General features: G+C 36.8%; 1 protein-coding gene across 3 annotated transcripts in view; it reads left to right on the top strand.

Annotated features, from left to right (window-relative positions):
• Nucleotides 1-3,128: 3,128 nt before the first annotated feature.
• LOC127434582 (calpain-15-like) overlaps nucleotides 3,129-24,582 on the top strand; it is a 39,767-nt gene continuing 18,313 nt past the window's right edge. The window contains exon 1 of one of the 3 annotated variants that reach the window (XM_051687409.1): nucleotides 3,129-3,253. In XM_051687409.1, coding sequence (XP_051543369.1) covers nucleotides 3,210-3,253 — 44 coding nt within the window. In that variant the 5' untranslated portion in view covers nucleotides 3,129-3,209. Of the gene's footprint in view, nucleotides 3,254-4,746; nucleotides 4,993-24,582 lie in introns of those variants that run through there. The other 2 variants (XM_051687410.1, XM_051687411.1) reach the window with 2 other exon arrangements.

Genomic DNA, 24,582 nt, shown 5'->3' with positions numbered 1-24,582 from the left:
TAAAGCATGTATTCTGTATCTGTAGTGGAATGCATTTTAAAAATAACCCTCCCAACCCTGCATATCATGACAGGCCATTAAAAGAAAAGAAAGTGGTCGGAGATTGCTGCCGGACTCAATGTATATGGTAAGGAACCATTAAATATACAACAACGATTATGAGTAGCCAGGTTTTATTTAATATTTATACTACTGTTGCAGACAGTGATAAGGCTCAGAACAAAGTCAAAGGCAGTCGTTAAGTGTGACACATTCCCTCCGTTTTTAATCAGTAAATGTGACAGGCTCACTGACTAGGAGGGCAAGATTAGCAAAAACAGTCATTAAGTGTGACAAGTGTTCGGTACTTACAGCACCTTTAAAAATGAGAGCTTTAATATTCAGACCCGACCACACCTGACCAATTAGAGACGACTTTCGGTTGGCTAAACCCCGCCTATTTATACACAGTTGCCTTAGGTTACTTGCCGTCCTACTCTGTTTTTTTTTTTTCTGTTTTTTTAACACAAGCAAAGTCTTTCTCATTCATGAATCTGTTCCGCATCTCTCGTTTCTAAGTGTAAAAAAAAATGTTAATGTCTTTATTGTTTTTATTTGATGTGACTGGTCCCAGTGAGTTTCTGTGGGCTTGTTTGCAACAAGAGAACACGTTAATCCAAATCAAGGGAGTGCTTCTTAATTATTATTATTATTTACAGTTTTTTTTATATGGCTCATTCTTTAAATATAGAGGAATGCTCTGTCCCCTAAGATGACTTTAAAGATTTTTAAAAGACTTTCTTCAAAAGACTGGTTATATAGCTTCATACTTTTTATTATATTGAGAGTTGAAGAGAAATGTTACATTTAACAGAAATTCTTGAATTCTCCATAGTAAATTTAGCCTATAAAAGGGTTACAATCTGGAATAGGCCTGTGTGTGTGTGTGTGTCTGTGTGAATGTGTGTGTGTGTGTCTGTGTGAATGTGTGTGTGTGTGTTTGTGTGTGTGTGTGTCTGTGTGAATGTGTGTGTGTGTGTGTTTGTGTGTATGTGAGTGTGTGAGTGTGTGTGTGTGTGTGTGTGTCTGTGTGAATGTGTGTGTGTGTATGTTTGTGTGAGTGTGTGTGTGTGTGTTTGTGTGTATGTGAGTGTGTGTGTGTGTGTGTGTGTGTGTGTGTGTGTCTGTGTGAATGTGTGTGTGTGTGTGTGTGTGTGTGAATGTGTGAGTGTGTGTGTATGTGAGTGTGTGTGTGTGTGTTTGTGTTAGTGTGTGTGTTTGTGTGAGTGTGTGTGAGTGTGTGTGTATGTGAGTGTTTGTGTGAGTGTGTGTGTGTGTGTGAGTGTGTGTGTATGTGAGTGTGTGTGTGAGTGTGTGTGCGTGAGTGTGTGAGTGTGAGTGTGCGTGCGTGCGTGCGTGTGTATAATTATAAATGTCATATTTCTTAATGCCTTTAATGCACAGTGATGAGATCATGATAATTTAATACATGATAATAGTTACTTGATCTGATATAATTACTTAAAATTATGAGTGAATATCACTAAATTAAAGTACGCATTCTAATAATAATAATACTTTGTTACCAGAGTCAGAAATACTATTTTTATGGGGCAATATTTCCCCCCTGGAACTGATTTTTAGGGATATTTTTACCTTTTATGTAAAATACTTGAATTTAATCAGTTTATTAAAATAAATTCCAAAGTAATTCAGTAAGGCTGTTGGCTATAAGTTTAAATAGTTTGTTTATAATATGTATAAGGCTTGGAATTAAATACATATCAGATGTTATAAATGAAAGAGAGGAAATTCATTAAAGGGGTATTATTTTTTTGCCTCTTTACGTTTTGAATTTTGGGGCCATTTTTGTCACTTTCAGTGGAATTTTTGCCCCAAACCCCCATTACATTCTGCTAGGAATTACTTCATCAATTTGGAGGTCTTCAAGGAGCATTTTCCTACTCAGGGAGTAATTAAGGCTTAAAAACTTGAGAAATCAAAAGAGAATGAACTGCCTTTTAGTGTTGTCTTTCATCACAGTTAGATTAGCTCATTAGATTTTTTTCACCATCAGAGAATCAAATGCAAACTAAAAGAGTTCATGTTTAGCTGATGGACTCAGTTGCTCATTGAACCTGAAAGTGTCTTTGTCCTCTGTGTATGTCTTGTGGACACTGTCCAGTTTTATGCTGAAATAAGTGCTCAGACCCATTGAGTTCTGTACATTATATTTCCATACCAGCTCAAATACACTGGGTGACCCGGAATTACCCGGATTAAATCTGTTCACATGCTTCCAAAAGATCAGACTGGAAAAAAAGGCAACATGATCATGAATAAATCAGAAATATCATTGCCACATTGATTGGAAAAACCACACTGTCCGAACTCTCATGCACACATGCTTAATTTAAGGGTTCTTTGAACTGTCATCACCATCTTTTGAGAGCTGTTCAGGAACCCTGAATTCAACAGAAACACTCACACTGGAAACTCAAGTTTGTAGGATTTTCCCACACAGTTTAGATCTGGATTAGTACAAATCCTGCTCCCACAGAGCTCAATTGATGGAGCATGGTGTGATTTTATTACGCTATTGATTCTTTGGCTATTAAAAGTTAGAACTATTTTCACGCATTTCAATTTTATATCAAAATTCCATCAAATTGAATTGAGTAATCTTCAATCATATAATAAAAAATATGTGTTTTATTAACTGAATTTTGTTAAACATTGCACAGTTCAACTTGCTGGAATATTCGTATGAAATTGAAATGCGTAAATCCGACATTTATAAAGATAAATATATTGTATAGATATCTTTAAAAACTTAATTCTGTGGACAATCATAATACAATAATACTCATATAAATAAAGGAGCAGTTGCACATGATGGCCACTAGATGGAGATATTGAAGCGGTTTGTTTTTTTAAACAATTGTCCAGCAGTTTTGTCAATCGTCCACTAGATGGAGACATTGAACCGGTTTTTTTTTTTTAAACAATTGTACAGCAGTTCTGTCAATCGTCCACTAGATGTCACTGTTGATGACTAAACAACACGCCAGAAAAGCTCAAGGCGGTGTGCTACTTTGCGCCTATTGAAGTGAAACTACAATGTAGGATGAAACTCATATAACATATTACTTATCAATAATAATAATAATAATAATAATGAGCTATGTTTAAGAGTTTAACATATAAATAACAGTAAATGTGTCAGGGAAATGTTAAAACCTTTCAATCTCTACAGCGTAACATCACGTTCAAGGTAAGTGTTAAATATTGATGTTTCCATCTTCCACATTAGTTGTTTAAATATATGTAGCCACTTGTTCATTTCTTTCTTTCTTTCGGTTTTGATGCGATTTGATGACACCAACTCAATTTAACCACATCCGGGAGTTCTTCTCATATTTCTTTTATAGAAATAGAATAAGCCGGTAGAATGGAAATTAGCATAACACGCTGAAACTAAAAAGGGGTGTGGCTTAGTGGCCCAGCGATGACTCTGATTGGTCAAATACGATTGGGTTAACTATTAATTATTCTATTTTAAAGGGATAGTTCACCCAAAAATGGAAAAATCCACATAATTGAAATTTCTGCTAAATGTTTAAAAAAAAAAAAAAAAATTATTTTTTAAGGTATTTAGCTTTATATCAATACAATAGAATTACATGGTATGCCCTCATTTAGATAGTTTACATTTACATTACTGCATTTGGCAGACGCTTTTATCCAAAGTGACTTGGGTCATTGACAGATAAGGCTGTTGGAGGTGATAAAAATTAGAAATGTCTTAAAGGGGTAGTTCATCCAAAAATGAAAATTCTCTCATCATTTACTCACCCTCATGTCATCACAGATGTGTATGACTTTCTTTTTTCACCAGAACACAAATGAAGATTTTAACAAGAATATTTCAGCTCTTCAAGTGAATGGTGGCCAGAGATTGGAAGGTCCAAAAAGAATATAAAGGCAGCATAAAAGTAATCCAGTAGTTTAATCCATGTCTTCTGAAGTGATATGATAGGTGTGGGTGAGAAACTGATCAATATTTAAGTCCCTTTTTACAATAAATCTCCACTTTCACTTTCAAATTCTTCTTCTTTTGTTTTTGGAGATTCGCATTCTTCGTGCATATCGCCACCTACTGGGCAGGGAGGAGAATTTATAGTAAAAAAGGACTCAAAAAGAGTGAGTAAATGATGGGTGAACTATCCCTTTAAGTCTCCGCTGTGTGTTTTCAGTCGAATGGCAACTATTGTTTTCCAGTGTCATTTTTCATTCAGTCGATGATGAAGCAGTGGTCTTGAGAAGGCTTATTACGTGGTGTCTTTTACTTTTCTCAGCGCTGGTCAGAATGGACCAATTACTGTCGTTTTTGGTTAACGAACTGGAATGTTAAAAAAAAAACTTTTATAGAAATTAATTTAGCATATTTTCATCTATTATAAGAGAAACACATATTTAGAATTAACATATGGACATGATTATACTTCATTTATATAATCCAAATGTCTCCAATAAAGCATCAAATAATTTAGCTATTTGAGCCGCCGAGCGCCCCCTGCAGGAAGACTCAGTTTGCGTTTTTAACGCAATATCTCCAAGACACAAAAGGCATTTTGGGAAACGGTCTTTAGAAATCCGTATTCCGAAAGAGAGTTACGCCAACAGTCCCAGCGCAGCGCCGTGTTCGTGTGCGGATTTACGTCAATTCCGCTTCGATCGTTTTCTCAGCGATTATTTCCAGAGAGGAGCATGAGGAACCCTGCGAGATTAATGCAGTAGATCCGAACAACCGGAGTCACACAGCAACCAGCAACACACCAGCATGGATCGGCGGAAAAAACAGCATATGGATGGTGAAGACGCATTTATATGAACTATATTTGGAAGACATTTGGGAAGAAATTGCATATTTTGGATCACAGACGCTAAAGTTAAAGGGCAAATCAAGGAAGAGGAGATCAGTCCATCCAAACATCTGCCCGTGCTTCGCTAGTAAGATCGATCGTTTTTTATTAAAGATTCAAATGGCTCTTAATATCATAACAAAACATCATTTGTCAAGCTGAGGTTATTTGATCTAGATCTGTTTCGCCGCATCTGTCTCTTTAAATGCTTTCTTGCTTGAGTGACGGGGACATCGAATGTAACATTCTATCGCTTCTTTTAAAGTTGTCTCGCAAAGTGATACATTGTAACATTCTGTCATTGTTGCTGTGAAAGGTTGGGCCGTTCTAAAGTCGAGTTTAATTGTGGTTTAAAGGTCTGGTTTATTGTCTGGATCGATGCTTCTGAAGTAGGAAGTACATTTTGAGATGTGGGAATTTTCATTCAAAACTCATTTGTGAAAATGTTCTCGAATATAGTGAAACGTGTCTTCCGAGGGCATGTGAAGTGGTGTCCTTGTGCTCATAAAGCTTCAAATCTAATCATGTCAACAGGTCTGTTTAAAGATAAGGTTTAGGGAAAGGGGAAATGAATATTTTGGAGAAGTGATAAAATATGAATCACTCTGAAGATACTTAGAATTATGAATAGCAGGAACACCACTGATCAATAACCTGTATATGTTCTCCCTATAAAGTCAATTCTTTATTTTCTTACATGTTCAGTGAAGCTTTTTTGGCAAGAGCAAGGCGATGGAAGTATTTTCAATAGTTTAATTTGTTCAGTTTTCTCTCTGTCTGTCTGTTTGTCTGTCTATCCTGCTGGAAGGAACTGATCTGTCTGTCTCTTATGGGTCTGTTGGCTCTGAATATACAGTGTAACAGGTGTTAAGACTGTGTGTGTTTGTGGGGATGTATGAGGGCTTACTTTGCTATAGAGTCAAAATTGTTCCCCAAAATTTATCTAATGAGACAAAACCTCTCTTTGGGAACATCAGGGAAATCCATAGGTAGAAAAAGTAAAATCTGGAGTATCTCTTAAAGGAGTAGTTCATTCAAAAATGGAAATTCTCTCATCATTTACTCACCCTCTTGCCATCCCAAATGTGTATGATTTAAGTTTTTAGAAGAATATTTCAGCTCTGTAGGTCCATTCAATGCAAGTGAATGGTAGCCAGAACTTTGAAGCTCCAAAAAGCACATAAAGGCAGCATAAAAGTAATCCATAAAACTTCAGTGGTTTAATCCATGTGTTCTGAAGAGATATGATAGGTGTGGGTGAGGAAAAATATAAATGTTTAAGTCCTTTAACAAGTTCTCTTAAGAGTTCTACTTTTTGATTTAGGTCATTCACATTCTTCTTGCATATCACCACCTACTGGGCAGGAAGGAGAATTTGTAGTGAAAAAGGACTTAAATACTGATCTGCTTCCCACCCACACCTATCATATCTCTTCTGAAGACATGGATTAAACCACTGTGGTTTTATGGATTATTTTAACGCTGATTTATGTGATTTTTGGTGCTTCAAAGTTCTGGTCACCATTCACTTGCATTATATGGACCAAAAGAGATGAGAAATACTTCTAAAAATCTTCATTTGTGTTCCACATAAGAAAGAAAGTCATACACATCCTGGATTGCTTGAGGATGAGTAAATGATGTTGGAATTTTCATTTTTGGGCGAACTATCCCTTGAATCATTCATAAAAAATAAAAAAAAGTTTTCAAATATATTCTTCAAGATATTTTTGAATAAAAATAACATGACTTTTTGTGTCAAGAAAAAAAAATCATCAGGGTTACACCATTTGACTTGAACAAAATGTACCTTTTCATAAAAATATGAGAAATAATGTATTTATTTTTTCTTTTCTTTTTTTTAAATGTCTAATCACTCAAATATTTGTGCCTTTTTTATGATTTACGCATTTCGATTTAATTTAAAAAAAATCCATGAAATTGAAATGTCGAATGTTTAGTCAAATTAATTTAGTAATTTAATAGATTCGACATTTCCCAGGAATTTAACCCGTCATCTAAGCATTGTTAGCGCCAAGCTTAACCAGTTGAGCTTAAGGGTGTGTGTGTGTGTGTGTGTGTGTGTGTGTGTGTGTGTGAGCAGTGATACATTTTGTCATGAATCTCTGAGTCTGCATTTGTTACATGCCTCAGTCAAATATGTGTACGGATTGTGTGTGTGTTGCTCTTTGTCATTGTGAACATGATGGACTCTCTTATGGTTTCCATAAGTTGATACATCAGAATTCCCACGTCACAAGAATCTGTAGCTGTGTTATATGTGCGTGTGTATGTGCGTAAGATCTTGTCAGACCGGTTTTGTGAGATGGGATATTAACTGAGGAACTTCCTGTGTCTGACTCACTAACCACACACTTACTGTCCTATTTCACCTAGTGTGTGTTCTTTTGAACATAGTCAATAGTTGGCACTTCAGTAACTAGTAAAACCTTACAGCTGAATGCACTGATAATCTTTGTTCCTATGAAATGTATCACTGCCCCAGTTTCATTTTTCTGGGACATGTTTTATTTACATTTTAAATTAATAATATTTAATAATGCATCCTAACAGTCAGTAAAAATGACATGGATGGTGGGACTCTGTAGGCTTTCCGATACTCTACATACAACAGATGTAATTAATTTAATTTTATCTTGTCATTTCATTAATGAAAAGAATTATGGAAATATGGGCAGCTGTGTTTGCTTGAAATGGAAACACAAAATATGACGCATAATTACACTCCGACAGACCAAATATGTTTCAAGTCAACGTGAAATCAATATTGAGCCTACTTACCTTTCTAATACACATTCCTGGTCTAAACGACTTTCCTTTTCGGCTGAGATCATCAAGCCCAGCCCATTGCTGTGATTCGCAGTGCACTGTGTATATATGTCTTTGTTTCAAAGTGCTTTTGATATTGGTTGTGATTTGTGTTTTATATGTGGATTACATAGACTCTTGGAGCGTTTAGATGTTGTCACTTTTAATTTGGGTTTTTAGCAAATGTATAATACAAGTAGATGTACATGGCAACAAGATACAATTGCCATTGTTTCAATTGACAACATTTGCTTTAACAGTAATGAGTGTGCATTACGCAGTGATTTTAAGCAAATGTATATGGCACATAAGCACAGATAGTGGCATATAATATATATTGTTCCAACTGATAACATGTTTTAAATGTTTATATTATTTTTTACACTCGATTCTTTCTAATCACCCCTCAGACCGTGTAAGGTGCTCTGCACTACCTACTGTACCGAGGGAAAATTGCGTGTCGATTAGCACCACCTATTGTAAAGGCGTGAAAGGGCCATTCTTCTGGGATTCGTTTAGCATTATTGCGTCGCATTTGGTGTGCAAAGGCCTTAAGGCTGTCAAATTAAAAATTCAAATATACATTGATTTTAAGATAAAAATGCATATTTGAATGCTAAAATGTGCATTTGAATTTTAGATGTGTGCCAAGTATTCTTGGGCTAAAACAGATGCAGTGCAACAATTTCGAGATGCTTTTTAAAGGTTGAATTTCCTTTTAAATTGACACAGCATCTATAAAAAAAATGCTGCACTCCTGCACAAGACGAGACATTTATCTGGTGCATGTTTACATAGAAAAAGGCAAAATATTATTATTTTTTCCCCTACCTGAAATAATGTTTTTAAAATGTGAAAATAACTAGAATTTTGGTCATATTTAAGTGAATATGTTGAAATTAGTTTCTGACATCCCTTTATATAATGCTTTCCTTCATTCTCTCCCTCGAAGCATATGTCTAGTACATGTTTGCATCCAGAATTTGAAAACTGTTTTATCATGTTCAGTCACTACGCAAGTGGGAACAAATGCTGTTTTGGCGACAATTGTTTTATCTGAACTTTGCGGAGGTGAAAATTCTAGCAGTTTGTATTTTGTAACATCTTTGTTGTGGCTCTTGAATGTCTGTTTTGTCTGTATTGTTTAATGCACACTCTTGTATCACACATTGTCTCGTCTTAGCAGATAATGGGGAGAAGAGACTGAGTTTTGTTGTTGAAATCATTAGATGTGAGGCTTATAGAACAGTCTGTGTTTGGAAATGTTAGTTATTAATTATTTACCATATGTTCTTGCATCCAAAGCAACTTGCAGTACATTTATTGCAGTGGCAGTCCTTAAGTGCCGTTCTCAAGAGCACTGTGGTGAATGGTGACTTAACTCTCTAGATCATGCATTCCAGTTCAAACCAGCTACTTTAAGATTATTAATGTAGATCATTCACCACCACAATGCCATTGTTATTTTGTTGGTTGTTTTTACAGAAGAAATGTCTTACAGAGATCTCTAAAAATGTACAAATAAGGCTCAAGATTCAATTTATTGTCATTCAGCACTTTTATAGGTACACAATAGAGAATGAAATGCTTCAGATTCATCTTCCACTGCTGTCATCATCCCACGCAGATTTTTAAAAGGACATATTCACATTAATAACACTGTTACACACACACACACACACACACACTACCAGTCAAAAGTTTTGAAACACTTGACTAAAATGTTTCTCATGATCTTAAAAATCTTTTGATCTGAAGGCGTATGCTTAAATGTTTGAAATTAGTTTTGTAGACAAAAATATAATTGTGCCACCATATTAATTTATTTCATTATAAAACTAAAATGTAATTAAAAAAAAAAAAAAAGTTTCTGAAATTGATGACTTGGACCAAATAATAAAGAAAAGCAGTCAATAAGTGCCCAACATAGATGGGAACTCCTTCAATACTGTTTAAAAAGCATCCCAGGGTGAAACCTCAAGAAGTTGGTTGAGAAAATGTCAAGAGTACATGTCTGCAAATTCTAGGTAAAGGGTGACTACTTTGAAGATGCTAAAATATAACACAGTTTTGATTTATTTTGGATACAAAATAACAAAATTCACAACATAATTCCCATAGTTCCATTTTATGTTATTCCATTGTTTTAATGACTTTACTATTATTCTAAAATGTGAATAAATAAATAAATAAATAAATAAATAAATATAATAAAGAGTGTTTCAAAACTTTTGACCGGTAGTGTATATATGTGTGTATATATGTATATATATATATATATGTGTTTTTGTGTGTGTGTATATATATATATATATATATATATATATATATATACACACACACACACACACACACACACACACACACACACACACATACATATATACAGGTGCATCTCAATAAATTAGAATGTTGTGGAAAAGTTCGTTTATTTCAGTAATTCAACTGAAATTGTGAAACTCGTGTATTAAATAAATTCAATGCACACAGACTGAAGTAGTTTAAGTCTTTGGTTCTTTTAATTGTGATGATTTTGGCTCACATTTAACAAAAACCCACCAATTCACTATCTCAAAAAATTAGAATATGGTGACATGCCAATCAGCTAATCAACTCAAAACACCTGCAAAGGTTTCCTGAGCCTTCAAAATGGTCTCTCAGTTTGGTTCACTAGGCTACACAATCATGGGGAAGACTGCTGATCTGACAGTTGTCCAGAAGACAATCATTGACACCCTTCACAAGGAGGGTAAGCCACAAACATTCATTGCCAAAGAAGCTGGCTGTTCACAGAGTGCTGTATCCAAGCATGTTAACAGAAAGTTGAGTGGAAGGAAAAAGTGTGGAAGAAAAAGATGCACAACCAACCGAGAGAACCGCAGCCTTATGATTGTCAAGCAAAATCGATTCAAAAATTTGGGTGAACTTCACAAGGAATGGACTGAGGCTGGGGTCAAGGCATCAAGAGCCACCACACACAGACATGTCAAGGAATTTGGCTACAGTTGTCGTATTCCACAGACAACGTCAGAGGCGTCTTACCTGGGCTAAGGAGAAGAACTGGACTGTTGCCCAGTGGTCCAAAGTCCTCTTTTCAGATGAGAGCAAGTTTTGTATTTCATTTGGAAACCAAGGTCCTAGAGTCTGGAGGAAGGGTGGAGAAGCTCATAGCCCAAGTTGCTTGAAGTCCAGTGTTAAGTTTCCACAGTCTGTGATGATTTGGGGTGCAATGTCATCTGCTGGTGTTGGTCCATTGTGTTTTTTGAAAACCAAAGTCACTGCACCCGTTTACCAAGAAATTTTGGAGCACTTCATGCTTCCTTCTGCTGACCAGCTTTTTAAAGATGATGATTTCATTTTCCAGCAGGATTTGGCACCTGCCCACACTGCCAAAAGCACCAAAAGTTGGTTAAATGACCATGGTGTTGGTGTGCTTGACTGGCCAGCAAACTCACCAGACCTGAACCCCATAGAGAATCTATGGGGTATTGTCAAGAGGAAAATGAGAAACAAGAGACCAAAAAATGCAGATGAGCTGAAGGCCACTGTCAAAGAAACCTGGGCTTCCATACCACCTCAGTCAGTGCCACAAACTGATCACCTCCATGTCACGCCGAATTGAGGCAGTAATTAAAGCAAAAGGAGCCCCTACCAAGTATTGAGTACATATACAGTAAATGAACATACTTTCCAGAAGGCCAACAATTCACTAAAAATGTTTTTTTTATTGGTCTTATGATGTATTCTAATTTTTTGAGATAGTGAATTGGTGGGTTTTTGTTAAATGTGAGCCAAAATCGTCACAATTAAAAGAACCAAAGACTTAAACTACTTCAGTCTGTGTGCATTGAATTTATTTAATACACGAGTTTTACAATTTGAGCTGAATTACTGAAATAAATGAACTTTTCCACGACATTCTAATTTATTGAGATGCACCTGTATATATATATATATATGTATATATGTATGTACATTTGTTATTATTATTATTATTATTATTATTACTATTTTGGGGTAAAATGGGACCCGGACAACTAATGTTATGAGCCTGCTATAGATAAAATGTTTAAAATTTTTCAGAGTCTTAAGCAGAGAGTCTGAGCTGTAAAGCTGCGCATGCGCGATGCTGACTTGCAGCGTGCTGGAGAGAGAAACAGGCTGATGAAGAACCGATTAACATTATACAAAACAACTGCAACGTATGCATGCACATCTGCGCATTTTTGACTCATGCACGCTCTCCTCGCGTGTGAAGAGACGCACGCGAACACAGCTGGAGTGCGGGCTGATCTTCACCGGAGCGCAGCAGCATCATCATCCGGTCCAGCGGAATTATGAGTGACCGAAGAAAAACGCCGGCGCTTAGCATCCGGACCGGAGCTTTTCATCAACAGAGAACGGTCGATCTCATACTTACGGATGCTTTTGCCCCGGGACCGGTGTTAAAACACACATCACAACAGGATTGAACGGGAGGAAAACGGCGGAACCGAAGCGCTTGTGTCCTCACCGGGCCCAAGACCACTGCACCTCACCGCAGCCTCTCAGTGTGTGCCGTTAAATATTCATAGTCTCGATCTGAGTGTCAAAGTTGATACTCTCGTGCCTGTAGAGACGCAATGACCCAACGTGTCACATTATAAACATCTGCACGAGCTTCAGATGAGATGGATCTGTACAATCAGGAGAATTACTGCAGCACCTGCAACACTAGGTCACAACCTCAGAGAGAGACCTTCTGTGTTATTTGAGTCCACTTGAGACTGGACTACCTCTGGAGACACACGCACACACATGCACGCATGCATGCACAGTCAGGATTGTGTTTAAAGATATCTTATTGGCTTCTTTTGATTTTAAATTCAAATTAAGTATATTTTTTTTCACCATAACCATCCATTTAATAGGAATGGACAATATAGTGGTTGACCATATTGGTATTGGTCTATATTAGTGTTTTATTTACCGTTGGTCTCATTAGGCCAATATTGGAAGCAGATAATAATTATTATTATTATTTTTTTTTTTTTACAAAGTACTACAGTTATCCATCTTTTCTTCATTAAAACAGATCTCCGGTGCCTGATTTAATTTTATAAATTGTACAATTCTAAATTAAGTGTCAAAGCAGTGTTTTTTTTTCTTGCAAATGTAGGCATATCAGTATGGATTCATTGTATAAACAATGATATTGGCTGTTGATTAATTATTATTGGTTAGTGGCATTGACACTTGGCTCCTATAAAACCTTTTGGCATTTATAGATATTTATTTAGAAATTTATTTGGCTATTTATTGATTTTTTTTTTTTTTTTTTTTACTAGTTATAATCTCTGAAAATGTCCTCACAAAATCGTTTTTTTACAGTGAGGGGTGCACGATTATAACCAAAATCATAATTGTCAATTATTATTATTATTATAATTAAATTGCAAATAACTTGCATTAAAATACTTATTTTGGGTGGATCAACTGCATGCCGTGTTCTTAATGTATGCACAACATCCAAAACAAGCTGAAAACTCTGTTGCTGAATTACTTGATTGATATTTTATACATCAATAAATCAAGACTATTTGCCTAAATGGTGAATGTCACATTGGCACTCATGGAGGCATAAAGAACAATGCTAATTTAGAATAAATTATACATGGATAACATGCTTTGATTGGTTAAAATGATCAACTGCTGCAAAAACATGGACTGCTATAATTGCCATTTTTCACGATTAGTTAGTTGTGGCAGCTGTAATTGTAATCTCGATTAATTGTGCAGCCCTGGGTTTCATTAGGCCTATATTTGTGAGGACATTTGAAAAAAATTGGCCCTCTCAAGTTTAGAAAAACAAGTAGACCGAAACACATTCAGACGTACACCAATACACATGCATGCACATTTAGACACATGTATGTACACAAACAGACTCACACACATTGAACTTTCACATGCTTGTTCTATCAGACGGTGATGAAAGGAATATTTGCTGCTGCAGTCTGGATGAAATGTGACACATCGTAATCCCAGTGACAGCTGCAGAAAGATGAGGGAGAGAGACAGAAAGGCCGTGAACATGATTAGAGTGTCTGCACTGTGACTCATATATGCATATAAACAAAAGACGGGAAGCAAAAGACTTGAGACTTTTGCTGCACTGAGATGCATCCTTTAAACTTGTTAACTGTATATTTTTTTCTCTAGTGGTTCAGCAATGTATTTTACTTCCACTGAAGTGTCGTCCTCTCTCTCAGGTGAGATTACAGCAGGTTAAACGTCACCTGAAGCACAGACAGACAGGTGTGAAGTTGAGCTGAAGGGCCTGTGGCACAGCACACACACTTCATTGCACACGCCAATCAAACAGACTTCCTGTCGGTCACCTTCTAAAACACGGCTGTTACTACTTGGGATTTTTTTTGACTGGACAAAATGTTTGAGCTGCGAAACTGAGAAAGGGACGTAGGGTGTGTGTTTTTAAAAGTTGCTTGTTGTCGTGGCAATGGGGAGTTCGGCGTCATCTTTGACCACGGACAGAGAATCGGATCACGGGTTTGGTACCGTTCCGTTCCCGCTGGCCGTTCCGATGGGTTGGCTCAGAACCAGCCACAGCAGTCCGGTGTGGGGAACGACTTTCATCACGCGGCAACAACAGCAGCAGCCCATTCCTCACAGAGAACGCAGGTAATGTGCTTGCACACCTCAGCGATGATTGAATACGCGGAAGTGTGGGTGAGATTTCCAAGCCGTGGCGGAAGTGAAGATTTCCAGTGAATAACCACTAAAATTTTGGTCTGCGCTAATTTAGAATTTAGCTCGCAAGTTGTATGGACTACTTTTGTGATACTTTAATAGTGCCCCTGGTCACTGTGTGTATTCATAGTATGGAAAAGAGCAGTGTAAACTTGATGCAAAAATCTCATTTTGTGTTCCATGGATGAAAGAGAGTCAAGTGGGTTTGAAACAACCTGAGGGTGAGTAAATAATGACAGAATGTTCATTTTTCTGTGAAGTAGTCATTTAAACTAGGGTAGAAATGCAATCAGATGCATGCATTTGCACAAGGTGTTTGCTTTAGTGCTGTTTGATTGGCATGTATTGCAGCAAGATCATGTTTAATGAAGTGTCTGTCAATACAGTGTACAGCTCAAACATCTTGGACAGATTATGAATGTGTGTGTGGATAGCAGATGGTCAGGACGAAGCAGATGGCATTGCAGCCACTTTGACTGAAGGCGTCTTTTACTAGAGGATTTTCCCTTAAACACTCTTTGCCAGGGGCACCCCATGCACCAAGGCTTTGTGCATGTTAGTACAGATCTTTGACATGTTCTTTGCTGTTTCATTGACGGTAATCATATTTACATAAATCATGTTGAGGCAGCAATGAAAGAGTTTTATCATTAGTATATATAGTTTGTTTTAACCTGCACTGTGATGTTACTGTAAATGTTTCTCTATTTAAGAGCCACTGAAGCATTGAAGCTCATTTAAAGGAATAGTTCACCCAAAAATGAAAATTCTGCCACGATTTGACTATGTCTTTATGACTTAAAATCTCTTTGCATATTCTGTTTTACTTGAAAATATGTCAAGGAGGGGCCTGGGTGGCTCAGCGAGTATTGACACTGACTATCACCCCTGGAGTCGCGAGTTCGAATCCAAGGTGTGCCGAGTGACTGCAGCCAGGTCTCCTAAGCAACCAAATTGGCCCGGTTGCTAGGGAGGATAGAGTCACATGGGGTAACCTCCTCGTGGTCACGATTAGTGGTTCTCGCTCTCAATAAGGTGTGTGGTAAGTTGTGTGTGGATCGCAGAGAGTAGCATGAGCCTCCACATGCTGTGGGTCTCTGGTGTCATGCACAGCGAGCCACATGATAAGATGCTCAGACGGTCTCAGAAGCAGAGGCAATATTTTTTTGTTTGTTTTTATTCCTCCGTGTTTCTCTGGTTGGCGCTGGAGGATTCTACAGTTAGAACAGCTTGGATCTACAGTATAACAGTGGCATCTAGAGGTGAAATAAAAACAATCACTGACACTTTGTGGAGATTTGCTGTATTTCATCACTAACCATATTTATCCATATTTTTATCCTCACTTCAATGCATATTTTGTTATTTTGATTATATAATCAAGTGTTCTAAATTAAGGACATGAAAAGAAATAAGTGACTATATTGAATCGTGCCCCGTCAGCACATTTGTCATTAAACCTCATTTAATGATGCTTATATTGTGTATGTGTGTGTATATATATATATATATATATATATATATATATATATATATATATATATATATATATATGTGCAAAAACCTTGATGTGGTAAATATAGGCTCTATAAAAGTTTAATTTGGTAAATAGCCTAATTAACTAGATCATTGTAACGGAGCCAAGTGTCCATCATTTCAAAGAGTCCCTGTTGTGTTTCGTGCTTGTTTATAGTTAAAAGTCCTGCATTATGCACCACATTGTCTCTTTTTTTTCTGGTTATTATTGGTGTTTTGGTTGATCAGTAAACTACATCTGGGATTTTATTCATTTTGGACTCTTGGGTCTGTGCCCATCATAGTAAGGAAAGACCAAGAAAACTGTTTACATTCATAAATCCACCACTTTAGTTATCGGTATCGGCAAAATCCACTGTTGGTTGGCCTCTAAGAAAGGGTGAAAAAAGGTTTTAACTTCTTTTGGTGCAACCTTGACTTAACAATATAAGTAGCCATCATGGAAAGAATAAAATGCTACAAAAGTATAGAATACAACGACCCCTTTAGACAATCCATGGAGCATTAGATTCAACAAAAACAGCAGTGCAGCTGTCAGGCTTGGAGATATGTCATTTTTTATTTATTTATTTTTTATTTTTTTGCAGCACCATCTGCTGAACGCGGCTGTTCATTTCCAAAAGTTCTGGGAGTAAAACAAACGGCATATCATTGACCTTTTTAACAACTGACACTGCAGCAGACAGACTCGACGGGTCGGACGTGTACTTTCAGTGAAGAGCATTTCAGAAGTTACAAGCTCTCAGCTTGAGCGCATAACACAGGTCGAGACACACATGAATTATTCTTACGGCTAAAACGTTTTCATCATATTATTTTCATAAGGACTGAGCCATGCAAGAACTCAACATTGTCTTTGTCATTGTTTCTAAATGTGTTTTTGTGTTAACAGAACCCTTTTGCAAAACCTCATTATATAATAAATTGTGAGCCATTTATATGTGTTCAGACACATATTCACACAATGTATATGTCTGGTAGCATTTACAATAAAAAAAATGTTTTTCTTAAAATTAGTCTGAATTAGGGCTGGGTATATATACCAATTTTTCAATGAATCTTCATTATCTTCAATTGCAACCCTCTACAATGCGAGTAAGTCATTTGGATAATATGCAACCATATCTCCCGCTATACGACTAAAAATGTCTATGATTAGCCACTGGCCAGTAAATGTTCAGATTTCACTCACCAGTGATTGAGTGTTATAGTGGCGAAGAAGATCCTTTCACTGTGTGTTGAGAGTAAAACTTTAATTTGACTCGTTCTGTGGAATTCCCTTCTGTGAGACACTGCCGCTGTTCTTAAAGAGACAGTAACGTTTTAACACCTGTTCTACAAAAGAATGTAAATGCATGTAAGTAGCACAAATTAATAACAAAATATGTACAGTATGCAATTTCAAAACATCCTATTTATTGATGGAATAGATATATTTGTAAATTTTCAAAAAGCTAAAATGTGATCAAAATCAAGAAAAGCGAATAATTAGGGCTGATTAATTGTCAAACTAATAATTGCGATTATGCCGATTAATTGTCTGTTTTTGGGCTTTCACAAATAATTGTCAAATAAATTGTCATATTTCTTAAGGTGCATGTGTGCTTCATACACTATAAGAAGTCATTTTTACATATTTAAATTCAAATATATTAATCAAATAATAAAATAGTAACATATGATTTCCTTTGAATGCATTAAAAACGTATGAATGACATCAAAAATAATGTTTTAAATATCAAAATATTTCTAAATACTTAAGATATGTCTTAAGATATGTGAGTTTGGCGCGCGCTTCAGAGGGCTTGAGAACTCTTCTGGACAGGAGCTGCTCTTGTTGACATCCGCGGCGCGCCTGAGTGTTCAAATGAATGAGACACAAACGTGCCGTTGATGGCATTTTTATATATATATATATATATATATATATATATATATTCTCAAAATTCCCTTATTTGGGCATAAAATGTGAATGGAATTTGAAGTGCATAATAATTGAGGTTATCTCAAATAACCGCAAGCAGACGATTATTTAATAATCATAACAGGCCTACTAATAATAGAAAATAATTTGTAAAAATATTTACATAATGTATCTAGTTAGAAGGTCCTTTATATAATGATCAGATCTATCGATCTATCTTGAAATAATGTCTATCTATCCATCTATTGATCTATCTATAAAAAACATCTATCTTTCAGTCGTTCTGTCTGTTGGTCGGTCTGTCTGTTGGTCGTTCCTTCATTTTGTCATTCTGTCTGTTGGTCGGTCATTCTGTTGGTTGGTCCTTCTGTCTGTCTGTCGGTCGGTTGTTCTGTCTGTCGGTCGGTCCTTCGTTTTGTCGTTCTGTCTGTTGGTTGGTCCTTCTGTCTGTCGGTCGGTTGTTCTGTCTGTCGCTCTGTCTGTCTGTCGGTCGGTCCTTCGTTTTGTCATTCTGTCTGTTGGTCGTTCCTTCATTTTGTCATTCTGTCTGTTGGTCGGTCATTCTGTCGGTTGGTCCTTCTGTCTGTCTTTCGGTCGGTTGTTCTGTCTGTCTCTCTGTCTGTCTGTCTGTCCTTCATTTTGTCGTTCTGTCTGTCAGTCGTTCTGTCTGTCGGTCGGTCCTTCTTTTGTTGTTCTGTCTTTTGGTCGGTCATTCTGTCGGTTGGTCATTCTGTCTGTCTTTCGGTCGGTTGTTCTGTCTGTCTCTCTGTCTGTCTGTCTGTCCTTCATTTTGTCGTTCTGTCTGTCAGTCGTTCTGTCTGTCGGTCGGTCCTTCGTTTTGTTGTTCTGTCTTTTGGTCGGTCATTCTGTCGGTTGGTCATTATGTCTGTCTTTCGGTCAGTTGTTCTGTCTGTCTCTCTGTCTGTCTGTCTGTCCTTCATTTTGTCGTTCTGTCTGTCAGTCGTTCTGTCTGTCGGTCGGTCCTTCGTTTTGTTGTTCTGTCTTTTGGTCGGTCATTCTGTCGGTTGGTCATTCTGTCTGTCTTTCGGACGGTTGTTCTGTCTGTCGGTCGTTCTGTTTGTCGGTCGGTCCTTCGTTTTGTTGTTCTGTCTGTCAGTCATTCTGTCTGTCTGTCGGTCAGTTGGTTGTTCTGTCTATCTGTCTATCATTCTTTCTCTTTATCTGTCTGTCAGTCATTCTGTCTGTCTGTCTGTCTGTCCGTAAGTCTATCTATATCTGTCTTGAAATCATCTAGTGTAAATTTATAACATTATTCTTTGTTACAGTATATTTCCATGGCATTAATTTAAATGTGGTTTCTAACACAGCTGTTGAGGGAGTGACAGTAAATTTTCCCTCTTCTGACTGTCGTAATTCATCTTTTTCAATGATACTTTCTCTTTAGGAAAGTCATGGAAATGTGATGGTGGATTTTTTTTCTTTTGCTGATGGAGCAAATGGGAAAGCAAAAATAATATTTCCAGTGGTCTTCCATTCACCACTATAGAAGTTTTCCCTGCTGTAGTTTATTTCCACGTTCCAAACCCGAATACGTGAAAGGGTCCGTTGCATAATATATTACATTGTGGAAATGCAGAACGAGACAGCTTAGTTGCAGCTTAGTTTCAGTAATTTGTATTTTTTCATTGGGGAGGAAGATTTGATTTCTGAAAGTTACGTTTTTATAAAACAATGTACTGTTCTATTTAAAAAGATCAAGAACAATTTGACTCCTCATTATATGTCCTCTTTAAACAATGATAATAGCTGAAGGGTGTCCGAGTGTCTTGTATTTCATGAAACCAGTATTACAGTTCCAGTGTGAGTGTGTGTTATGATGTTCTCTGAGTGTTTTAAACAGTGGTAGAAAAGTGAGCTGCTGTCCTCTCTGTGGCTTTACTAAGGATTTATTCCCATAGCAACTAGCTCATATCACTTCAGCCAATCATAATTCAGAATAAACTCTGCATGCGTTTCTCATTCTCTAATGCACACATACACTCTCTCTCTCTCTCTGATATCTTAAGAAACACTTGATGTAAGCCTGACCTTCATGAGTTTAAGGGCAGAAACATGCTTTATGAATGCAGATACAAATGCTTGGCCAATGCATTGCAAGTACACGGTCCCATTATTTAACGTATGTTCTTGTGTAACTGTTGAGTAAGCAATTTCAGTACTCGAGGGGCGATAGTTTACTTCAGATGTCTGTGTCATTACACTTGAAGTTGTCCACATTGGTTGTTTGGTCATCTGACAAGGGGGGCACAATGAAAATCTAGGGAGGCAGTGCCTCCCCTACCCCCCTTAGACCCAGCCATGGTTGCATTATGAATTGCATTCTGACCCAAGAAATCGTGCTTGTTAACTAATAGCGTTTGCATTCAGGTTAGTGATATCAAAAGTACCGGTACTTAGGTACCAAGTTTATACTAAAATTAAAAAAAGATGTAATGATACCTGTGTTTCTGCAGTACCAGTAGTACCGAGCAAAGACTCAATTCGATACCCGCATGCTGACTGACTGACTGGCTCAAATGCTCACATGTCTATGAGCGTGTGCTGTAACTCCTTTTACACTGAAATGGACAATTAATCAAATTAAAATAGTGATCCGTCCTAGTGTGATTATTAAACTGCTGATTTCATTAAATAAATACAGTATGCATGTGCTGCACGCTTTAGCACACACGTGAATGTGAAAAGCCGCTTATACGCTGAAAACACAGACTGATCAAAACGCCACATTTTATGAGCCTCACATGATGTGCTTGTTGTAGTAGATGACAGGAGAGCTCACATTAACTGTAAAGTGTGCAGCGCCTGCAAACTATACATTTATATAAATAAACTGCAGCATTTCGCGCTTAAATTATCCACACTGGGCCATAAAACCAACATCTTAATTGCAGGTGTGAAACTACCTTGAAAGACACAGAATGGAAAAGCCTTCACATTCAAAATAAAAGTTTGACGGGAGAATTGAAGAAATCACAACATAACTACTGTATACAGGATTTACTATAATAATAATAATAATAATGATGATAATTAGGCCTATATTTAAGCAATATCTCACAAGCAAGAGTGCTGTTGTACTGAATAGAAGTTTTTATCCATGTTTTCATTTATAATGTGATTTTCGGTTGTGCAGCACTTTTGTTTTGTTGACAAAAATAAAACAATTTTTGTGTTTTGTATTTTGCTTTAAAGATTTTTTCTGATGCACTTAATTTGATTTTAAAAAAGTGCAAAGGTATGTTTAAAAGTAATTATATTTTCAGTTTTATCAATTAATCTGATTAGATACTTTTGATGATGAAATTGATTAAAAAGAATTGGGGGGACAGTATTTAGAAAACTGAATTCATAGGGTCCTAAATAAAGCAGTTCACTTAATTGAGAAACATGCAATTTTGTGTGTGTGTGTGTGTGTGTGTGTAATATATATATATATATATATATATATATATATATATATATATATATATATATATACATAAAGTTGTGCTCAAAAGTTTGCATACCCTGGCAGAAATTGTGACATTTTGGCATTGATTTAGAAAATATGACTGATCATGCATGTCTTTTATTTAAGGATAGTGATCATATGAAACCATTTATTATCACATAGTTGTTTGGCTCCTTTTTAAATCATAATGATAACAGAAATCACCCAAATGGCCCTGATCAAAAGTTTACACACCCTTGAATGTTTGGCCTTGTTACAGACACACAAGGTGACACACACAGGTTTAAATGGCAATTAAAGGTTAATTTCCCACACCCGTGGCTTTTTAAATTGCAATTAGTGTCTGTGTATAAATAGTCAATGAGTTTGTTAGCTCTCACGTGGATGCACTGAGCAGGCTAGATACTGAGCCATGGGGAGCAGAAAAGAACTGTCAAAAGACCTGCGTAACAAGGTAATGGAACTTTTTATAAAGATGGAAAAGGATATAAAAAGATATCCAAAGCCTTGAAAATGCCAGTCAGTACTGTTCAATCATTTATTAAGAAGTGGAAAATTTGGGGATCTCTTGATACCAAGCCAAGGTCAGGTAGACCAAGAAAGATTTCAGCCACAACTGCCAGAAGAATTGTTCAGGATACAAAGAAAAACCCACAGGTAACCTCAGGAGAAATACAGGCTGCTCTGGAAAAAGACGGTGTGGTTGTTTCAAGGAGCACAATACGACGATACTTCAACAAAAATGAGCTGCATGGTCGAGTTGCCAGAAAGAAGCCAATGCCACAAAAAAGCCCGGTTACAATATGCCCGATATTGACACGCCTCACAGCTTCTGGCACACTGTAATTTGGAGTGACGAGACCAAAATAGAGCTTTATGGTCACAACCATAAGTGCTATGTTTGGAGAGGGGTCAACAAGTATTGTTAAAAATATATTTGTTTTTAAATAAAATTAAAGAAATTTTTTTTTTTGGGTGGTATTGAAATGAGTATCGAGAATCATGACATTTTACTGGTATTGGTACTGACAACTGAAATTTTGGTATCGTGACAACCCTTGTTCAGGTATTTGCGTACAGTATGGTTTGTGCCGATGCCGAATAATGTTTTGGGTTTGAAAATGTAGCAAAATATAAAATTTTTAAAGCTTTTGTAGTTATATTACACATGACAGTGTTGAGTAATTACATGTATATAGTTTTAGAATTGTATTACACTTTTGAAAAAATACACCCAGAAAACTGATTGCACAATATCTATACGATCCTTTTCCAAGTTTCTATTTGTATGCATGACACCCTGAATATGTAGAAAAGCATGTAATATCCCTGAAGCATATAGGACATCTTAAACTAGAATGCAAATGTCTGTATAATTCATAGATGCAGAACTGTCTGTACATATCTAAAGTCTAAAGGATAGACCAGTGGTTTTGCATCAGGACCCAGATTTTACATTGGACGTCAAGTGGCACCCCGGTACCAAAATTATTTATCACACAGAATCAAACAAAAATGTCCTTAAAATCATACAATTTGATGATGCATCTATCAAAATTTTTTTATAGTTTAAGTGTTTGGATTCTAAAGGTCTCTTGAAATTTGATGGTTTCATGATCTCAGCAGCCTCTTCACGAAACATATTGGTTGGCACAAACCCATATAAAATGTGGCATAGTTCGTATTGTCTTTTACCTTGCATAGTTTCATTCATGGTTTTTGAGGATGAGGGCACAAACTTGTCCGTGTTGGCATCTGCCAAATTTGGCTAGCTTTTGCCATGTGACAGATGAACAATACAAACAACATGAGAAGGCTTTTCACCTGGTTTTTAACAGTTTATTTTGCTTTCCTTACTATGTTGCATCTTATTATTCACATTAAGCATTGTTTTTCCCCCTGCCATCTGCAACCTCGTGACCGATCGGAACACACCTGCAACCCAATATTTGGATTGGGACCCACCAGTTGAGAAACAGCCCGAAGCCAAAAACATGCTGTTGGAATGTTGTCATATCGTGTACAAACGCAAACTAATTTCGCCAGTAATTCCCTGCTTTCTAGCAATGTTAACAGGTCACGGAACACACCCGCTAACACGGTTCTATGTGCACACACTTTCTTCACTCTCTCATGCACACACAGTATGCTCAAATACTCACACGCGATTTGATTCTTTGCATTATTTATCAGCATGATCCTCCTTGGTCCGATGGCTAGTGTCACTATTGAGTCAGTCACACACACACACACACACACACACACACACACACCGTGAAATGGGATGAGGGCCAGTTCTGTTTGAGCCGTGCTAATGACTGTGACTCACAGTACAAACGTTGTGTTGCATGTGTGATATTTTTTTTCATGACACTCGGCCAAGTGTCTCGGCATGCTTACAGCAAACTGACCCAAAGACCAACAGCATATAAAACGGAGGTTTAAAGTGTGCTCTTGTTTGCCAAATGTCTTGTTTGCCTGTTCTTGTTGGAACATTTGATCACTTTCAGTCTCAGTAGTGATACGCTGAAATGAAAATACTTGGCCGAAACTGAAAATTCGCTGAAAAACACATTTTTTTGTTCTTAAAAAATAGCCAAATATACTGTATATTTCCCTTTATTTCCCCCATAATGAATGGGTATTAGGCAACTATGGTTTCCCACATTGTCTGTCAACCACATTAAACCATGCACCCAGTATAAGACGAAGCGCTCATTGCACATATAAGTAAATCAAGACTGCAGAACAGACATTCTCAAGGAAGAATACCAATACAAACAGCTCAGTATTTATTTGTGCATTAAATTACACATACTGCATGACTATTGTATATTTTGAGAAAACAATATATTTGTGCATTTTTCCAGTGTGTGGATTTGTGAGTTGTTGTGTGCATGTGTGGGAGGTTATGATACTGTTTTTACTCAATACCTGTTTCATCAACTGTAAACATTAGCTCTTTTCCGGCTAGACATCAATATCATACACCGTTTACATTAAATCCGATTAAGCCTGGATCATTTCACATATATAAACGCAGCTTTATCCACGTCAAAGTGGATTTATGTGCATAATTAGCGTAGCTTTTGTAGGCTATTGAGTGAATAAAAGATTGAAATCCTCTTCATTCTCTTAGAAGTGTAACCAGTTTGAACTGGAATGGC

Source organism: Myxocyprinus asiaticus, chromosome 44 (assembly GCF_019703515.2).
Source record: "Myxocyprinus asiaticus isolate MX2 ecotype Aquarium Trade chromosome 44, UBuf_Myxa_2, whole genome shotgun sequence".
NCBI lineage: Eukaryota > Metazoa > Chordata > Actinopteri > Cypriniformes > Catostomidae > Myxocyprinus > Myxocyprinus asiaticus.
The sequence above is the reverse complement of the archived record's forward strand: the minus strand, read 5'-3'. Positions and strand labels throughout refer to the sequence as shown.